Genomic DNA, 7,836 nt, shown 5'->3' with positions numbered 1-7,836 from the left:
AAGGGGGAAATATTCGACTTTGATATTTTCCGATTCAACTGGAGACATCCTTATTGGCACGGGTTCAGTCACAGGCACCTGAAGTATGGACACTACTACTCACCTACCCACCCCCACCCACCCCCAAACACACTTCTGATTTTTCTTTCCAGCGATAATATCTCCAAAATCTGTGGACTCCCTGTCTATCCCATTTGTAATCTTTTCACACTTTTTGCAAGTGTCTACCGTTATTTTATCATACCGGTAGAACGCCAATCTCTAAAGCTTACAAAAAGCGTGAAACGATTACATAAATCGAAATTGGGATGGGATAGACAGGGAATCCACACATTTTGGAGAAATTATCACCGCAAAAAAATTCAGAAAGGAGGGGAGGTGGGTAATAGTGTCCATACTTCAGATCCCTGTGGGTTCTGTGTGTCGCAATCTGTATAATGGAATCACAACTGTCGAGGTAAAAATGGAGTTTATGATTTTGTTTCGTAGATTTTTCAGCAGAACGAGCATCTAACATTTTAAAAGTACACATTCATGTAAATAGCTGTCTGCACTTATGCGTTTTCTAGGTAAGCATGCTATGTGCATTACTTATGTGTATGTACTGTATTTTGCAAGCATTGAATGTGTTGTATGTATACGATGCTCTTTGTGTATTTCATTTTATCAGTATGCAATTGGCAAATAATTTCTTCGCGTTTATTTCATGTTATTTACATGATACAATCGCTTTCATTTTGTCGTCTTTTCGCCTCGAAATAACGAAAAGACGACAAATTTTAAAAAGGGCACAGGCCAGACAATGTGATAATTCTGAAAACACAACGTTTGAATTTAAGCGCGCCATTTTGCATCTGTATCAATCTCGATCACTTGAAAGTTTATCATAACATAATGATGTTTGCACATAACATAAGGATGTAACCACACAACATAATGATGTTTGCACATAACATAATGATGTGACCACATAACATAATGATGTGACCACATAACATAAAGAAGCATCAATATAACGTAATGATGCAACCACATAACGTAAAGAAGTATCGACATTACGTAACTATGTAACCACATAACATAATGATGTAACCACATAACATAAAGATGTATCGACATTATACAATTATTGCTGTTTTTGAGGTCAATACGATGATTTAGACACCTGAGGAGTACAATATTCACCGAGCCCGAAGGGAGGGCTCGGTGAATATTGTACTCATCAGGTGTCTAAATCATCGTATTGACCTCAAAAAACAGCAATAGTTGTTTTATTATATGATTAAAAAACCCTTCAAGATTGTTCTTTGCTTTAATTGTAAGTTTCAACGACCTATTTGTGGTCCTATGTGGAAAAAATAATTCCTTATGTTCACCTGGAAGGTCTATTTTTGGTCCTATGTGGAAAAAATAATTCCTTATGTTCACCTGGAAGGTCACGTGCAGGTAAATATAATGTAGTATGATTTCTACATTGTTGGATCTCAGCCAATGAGAGAGCTAGGAATTATTCAATCTTATAATAAAACGTAATGATGTAACCACACAACGTAATGATGTAACCACATAACATAATGATGTAACCACATAACATAAAGATGTATCGACATAACGTAAGGCTGATTTACACTATAATGCAGAAACGGCGTTCCATAAAACCACTCGGCCCGGCCATTTTCGTGAATCACAAGTAGAGTTGTCCTCCGTTAAGAAAATGTCGGATTCGTCAAATGGAGTGTCCAAGTTGCTTCGGCGGCCGTAGAATTAAATTATCGTGATAATATAGAGACGATCGATAATATTTCAAAGTAACATTAGTGGTGATCTCAACGATAAAACGTATGTAGAGCAATAGACATAGGTAAGTTCATTCATATTGAAGAATGATAAGATTTAGGCTGAAAATGTACTTTCGTTTTGTATTTGTATCATACAGATACAACGTCGTATGTTACCACGAACCCTCCCAAAATAAGATGTTGGATTTTGTTTTATATGATTTTGCTTGTCAAGAATTTTAGACAATATATAATATTGTGAAGTTACCTTCTCCGTCTGCCCATCCCCCCTCCCCCCCCCCCCCAAATTATGCTACATGCTTATTTCACCCTTTCTGTTATCCGCATTACATCCTTCTACCACTCACTAATGACACTAGCTCTTGATTTTGGCATTAAAACTAGAAAGTTTATTAAATGAAGATAAACGTCAGATTGTTGGCTAAACCAGAAGTAATTAGCATGCCTAACAAAAATTGCTAAATCACGCAACTTAAGTAGATTCTAAAATACAAAATATGCACGGAACAGAAGAACTCAGAAATTCCCTACTAACAATACTGCAAAACTCGGGGTTTAAACCTCTTTTATTAAGACCACCCTGGGCCTATTTTAAGTTAGGTTTAGCACTATTTTAATCTTTGTTTTTCATTGCATTTAGAAAATCATGGCTGAAAATGTACAAGAAACTGACGATGCAAAACTTGCTGCTGGGGCCGAAAAACCCCGCGTGGATCCAAATTTATTTGTGGCCGCCATCGACTTTGGGACAGCCTACTCAGGTTATGCCTTCTCGTCACGAGGCGATTTTACAACGGACCCTCTCAAAATTTCAGCACATCAATGGAACAAAGATTTGATATCGCACAAAACTCCAACAAGTGTTCTGCTAGATGAGAAAGGAAAATTAGATAAATTTGGAGATGAAGCAGAAAAGAAATTCATGGAATTATCAGAGGACAACAATCACACAAAATTTTATTTTTTCCGTAGATTTAAAATGCTACTATATACTACTGATGATATGAGGAATAAGGTAAAGAGCAGTAAATATGTTTCAAAATCATATTATTCTCAAATAAATGTATAAGAGAGAGAATTTAGTACGTCTGTGCTTTTAAAAGCTTTCAGAAAGCATATTTTCTCATTGTTTCAAATACAGAGGCTGACAAAACAAACCAAATTGCCTGACATCAGTGGAAAAGAGTTGCCAGCCATTGATGTTTTTTCAAATGCCATACAGTACATGAAGGACCACCTTCTGAATGAAATTCAGAAAGAAGAAATATGTATAAAACCAGAGGAAATACGTTGGGTATTGACAGTTCCAGCGATTTGGAATGACAGAGCTAAACAGTTTATGCGGGATGCTGCAGAACAGGTAGTCCAATCTCACTATATATAGCACAGCGATTTTTTTCCTTATATAACTGGTACCGATAAACGGTACCATTCCCAATGCCAAAAAACATTGATTTTTCCCAATTTTGAGACTAAAAATTCCCAATTTACTTGCCGAAAAATAGACCACCGTCATCGTAATTTACTTAGTCTAAAACGCTGTACAAGTTAACTAAAATGTTCACTTCCAGTGTTAATTGAAAGTACAGATCATGGAAGTGCGCGTGTTTTGTAGAGCTACGACGATTCTAAAATGAAGCTACGACGATTCCTTATGTATCACAATAGCAAATATTACCGTAAAAAGGTTTATAAAGGGATGACTACTTCTTGTTTTGTTCTCTTTTTTAGGTCACCTGAATTATTCAGGTGACTGTTTTTGTCCGTCGTCGTGCGTTAACATTTGAACATTGTCAGCTTCTTCTCTGAAACTCCTGAACCAATTTCAACCAATTTTGGCATGTAGCATCTGTGGGTGGAGGGGAACAAAAATTGTGAAATTCGTGGTCCCTGCCCCCCTGGGGCCTGAGGGGTGGGGCAAAAACCATCAAAATGAGTGTAATTTCAGGCTGTCCAGCAGCCCTAAAATTCCTAATTTTTTTCAGCTTTGCTAAAATTCCTAAAAAAAATGTAAAATTCAAGGGGAAATCCTAAAAAAGCCCTTATTTTTCATGTCAATTCCTACTTTTTTATCAGTCTTGAAAAATCAAAATGCATTCATACAAAATGTGTGTTATTAACGTAGATTGCAGTTCTTGTTCAGATAATGCTGATGCAGTGAAAGGCAGTTGACCTGTGGATCCATGTGTCAAGCTTGTTTATTGGTTGTGACTTTGTGATAAAGAGTTGAGATTTTAGGTTATAGCCAATAATAGCGGAGACCATGGAACACTGGAATACGCCCTTCCTGTACTTACATCTTATTTGTGTGTCATGCGAGTTTCTTTATTGTCAAATTTGACAAGGTAAGTCCTTTTAAATAATTAAAACTTCCGCAATTTGGTTAAAAATTCCTAATTTTAGCCCTAATTTAGCCCTAATTTTTTAAAATTTTACCCCTAAAATTTGCCCTTATTTTTTGTCCAAGGGTGCTGGACAGCCTGTAATTTTAAAAAATCTTCTTCTTTACTCCTGGACATCAAGAAGCCAAACTGTAGGCATAATTATAATGAGCGTTGAGCCCTCTACCAAAATTGTGAAATTCATGGCCCCTGGGGCAGGGGTTCTTGTGTTAGGGTGGGGCTCTATTGGTCATATAGTGAAAATGTAGAAATTCTTTGAAAATCTTCTCTGTCTCTGGGTATTAAGTAGACAAACTAATAGCATGGTAATGATGAGCAAGGATGCCTCTTTATACCCCCCGCAACAAGTTGTGGGGGGTATACTGGAATCGGGTTGTCCGTCTGTCTGTCCGTCCGTCTGTAGACGCAAAGGTTTCCGGGCTCTAAAGCATTATCCTTTCCACCTACCGTCACCATATCATATATATGGACTACCCATGGGATGAAGATGTTCCCTATCGATTTTGGGGTCAAAAGGTCAAAGGTCAAGCACACTGGACATTGAAGTAGCAATATGGTTTCCTGGCTCTAAAGCGTTATCCTTTCCACCTACAGTCACCATATCATACATATGGACTACCCATGGAATGAAGATGTTCCCTATCGATTTTGGGGTCAAAAGGTCAAAGGTCATGCGCACTGGACATCGAAGTAGCAACACTCAGAAAAGAGGTAGTTTATACCTATTACCAACACCCTTTGGGAGATTGGGGTAAGCGGGGGGTATTCTTAGTGGGCATTGCTCACAGTACCTCTTGTTAAAAATTGTGAATTTCATGGCCCCTGGATCAGGGGTTCTGGTGCTAGGGTGGGGCTCTATAAGTCATATAGTGAAAATGCATTTTTTCTTTGAAAATCTTCTTCTCTGTCCTTGGGTATTAAGTAGACAAACCAATAGATGGTTATGATGAGCAAGGATGCCTCTTTCAAAATTGTGAAATTCATGGCCCCTGGGTCAGGGGTTCTGGTATTAGGGTGGGGCCCTATTGATCATATAGTGAAAATGCATTTTATTTCTTTGAAAATCTTCTCCTCTGCTGCTGGGTATTAAGTAGACAAACTAATAGTATGATAATGATGATCAAGGATGCTTCTTTCAAAACTGAAATTTATGGCCCCTGGGTCAGGGGTTCTGGTGCAAAGGCGGGGCTGACCACATAGCTATTCAATGTTTCTTCCATCCAAAAGTAAAATTCTTATATTTAAACACAAACCTAATTCAAACATTGGAAGGTTGTTACATGATTCTCAGGTGACCTATAAGGCCTCTGGGCCTCTTGTTCTTTTCTTATAGTTGAAATTATTTGCCGATACATTGGTAGAAAATTCCCAATTTGTTCGATTTTGACGCTATTTTTCCCAATTGAATGGGTACCGGTACCAGTACCAGTGGGTAGAAAAAAATCGCTGTAGCACATGTTTAATATGCACCTCGAGATCGACAATACAGGACATATTGTGTTCGTTAGATGTCTGTCTGTAATCTTTAACCTTCATGACTTTTATACATGACTTTATATTTTATGTACTGAGAGGTTAAGATAAGGAATATATGTCGAATTTAGATCATGACCCTTTGTCAAGATCAAAGGTTGGTTTGTCACAATGGAACTTTGCCATTTAGAGGAGCATAGTATTTCTCAAACACATCATTTTATCTCCGTACATACTAGCAACAATATTTAGAGATTTTGAAAATGAGACATTTCAAAACATTTTAAAAGTTTCTGTTGAGTATTGACCAACCTACTTGCATTTATTCAGTAAGAATTTGAAAATGCACTCATGCAGATCACAACCTGTCCTCTCTCTTTATTCAGGCAGAAATAAGAGGAGATTGTCTTACAATAGCATTAGAACCTGAAGCAGCATCCATCTACTGCAAACACTTACCAATAACTCAAATACAAACCGTTGGAAGTAAAGGATTTGGTATTTTTCATCCAGGCAGTCGCTACATTGTTTTGGATGCGGGAGGTTTGTTTCTTTAAGGAAGGATGGGTGTGGATGGAAGGGATAAAAGGCAGGGAGGAGTGGAGAGGAAAGAATAAGCTGGAGGGAGAGAGGGAGGGAAGTGAGAGAGAAAGAAAAGAGATGGGGGAAAGCTAGGAGAAGGAGTCCTCCCCCCATATTTGTTAAGACTGAAATAATTACATGTACAAATGAAGTCAAATTAATTCCAGCACTCAAAATTTAAAAAAGTCTATGATCTGCTGTATGTAATTTTATGTATGAATGATTATACCAACATTAAATTGTCCTATCTTATTACTTTATAGGGGGAACAGTGGATATTACGATTCATGAAGTGTTAAACAACGGAAATATCAAAGAACTAGAAAAAGCCAGTGGTGGGGCTTGGGGAGGTACATATGTTGATGAAGAATTTCATAAAATGCTCGAGGAAATCATTGGGAAAGATGAACTTAAAGAATACAAGACTGAACATCTTGATGATTTCATCCAGATATGCAATGATTTAGAAATCAAAAAACGACTAATTTCTACTAAAAGTACTAACATTAACTTTAAAATTCCTTCATCTCTAAAAGAAAAGTGCAAAAGTGCCAAAAATTGCAAATTGGAGGATTTGATCATGAGTTCAAAATTTAGTGAGGATTTAGAATGTAAAAGGGATAAATTACACTTCAAAGATTCATTAGTGAGAAAATTATTTTGCAATGTTTGCACTGAAATTGTAACCCATGTGAAAAAATTGTTACAAGAAAAACAACTTCAAAAGGTTGAAACCATTCTAATGGTTGGTGGATTTTCGGAATCACTTTATCTGCAAGAAACGATCAAGTCAGAGTTCGAGGATTTCCGCATAGTTATTCCAAACGAAGCAGGTTTGGCTGTATTAAAAGGTGCAGTTTTGTTCGGACATGAACCTCAGATTATCACTTCAAGGATTGCAAAATACACGTACGGAGTAGACACTCTGTCCCGCTTTAAACCAGGACATCATCCTGCTGATAGAAAGATCACCGTCGAAGATACTGATTATTGTTCAGGTGTATTCAGCAAGCACGTCACCAAGGGAGATGAACTAAAGATAAATGAAGCACAGGATGAGCAGTCTTACTGTCCAGTGCGCAAAACTCAGAAAGCAATTTTGTTCAACGTATACACGTCAACAAACAAACATCCACGATACGTGGATGATCCAGACTGCAGTTATCTCGGGTCTCTGAATGTGGATATTCCAGATACGACAGGTGGAACGGATCGGAAGGTTTTTGTGCGATTCATCTTCGGAGGAACTGAAATCAAGGTCGAAGGAAAAAATGACCTAACAGGAGAAATTACTGCAGTCAAATTTGACTATTTTGATAATAACCCTGGAGGTGGAGAAGAGGAATTATGTGGTTTGACTTCCGACTTGGAAGAAATCTATAGAAGATGAAGATCATTTTCATGCAAGTCGGAGAATCTATGGAAAATGAAGAAACATTATCTAATAATGTTAGATCATTCGTTTGTTCTGAGGACTTGTACAAATGCATGAACTTTTTTAAGTATGTGATTGAAAGTTGAGTTCATTTGGATTGATGTACATTTATATCTAATGTGCATTATGATTTTTATTATATATA

General features: G+C 37.2%; 1 protein-coding gene across 2 annotated transcripts; it reads left to right on the top strand.

Annotated features, from left to right (window-relative positions):
* The first annotated feature begins 1,647 nt into the window (after window positions 1-1,647).
* On the top strand, window positions 1,648-7,836 carry LOC125679982 (heat shock 70 kDa protein 12A-like). 2 transcript variants are annotated; one of them, XM_056154509.1, is made up of 5 exons: window positions 1,648-1,861; window positions 2,440-2,814; window positions 2,941-3,159; window positions 6,061-6,217; window positions 6,520-7,836. In XM_056154509.1, exons 2-5 carry the CDS (start codon window positions 2,446-2,448, stop codon window positions 7,644-7,646), a joined length of 1,872 nt encoding a protein of 623 aa, XP_056010484.1. In that variant the 5' UTR covers window positions 1,648-1,861; window positions 2,440-2,445; the 3' UTR covers window positions 7,647-7,836. The 2 variants fall into 2 exon arrangements, with proteins under 2 accessions (XP_056010484.1, XP_056010485.1); XM_056154510.1 differs by having other exon boundaries at window positions 1,661-1,839.

The sequence above is a fragment of the Ostrea edulis genome, chromosome 2, assembly GCF_947568905.1.
Source record: "Ostrea edulis chromosome 2, xbOstEdul1.1, whole genome shotgun sequence".
Taxonomy (NCBI): domain Eukaryota; kingdom Metazoa; phylum Mollusca; class Bivalvia; order Ostreida; family Ostreidae; genus Ostrea; species Ostrea edulis.
The sequence above is the reverse complement of the archived record's forward strand: the minus strand, read 5'-3'. Positions and strand labels throughout refer to the sequence as shown.

Coding starts and splice junctions, on each gene's coding strand:
- LOC125679982 (XM_056154509.1), top strand. CDS start 2,446: ATGGCTGAAAATGTACAAGAAACTGACGATGCAAAACTTGCTGCTGGG. Junction 3,160..6,060: donor TGCGGGATGCTGCAGAACAG/GTAGTCCAATCT, acceptor CTCTTTATTCAG/GCAGAAATAAGAGGAGATTG. Junction 6,218..6,519: donor CATTGTTTTGGATGCGGGAG/GTTTGTTTCTTT, acceptor ATTACTTTATAG/GGGGAACAGTGGATATTACG.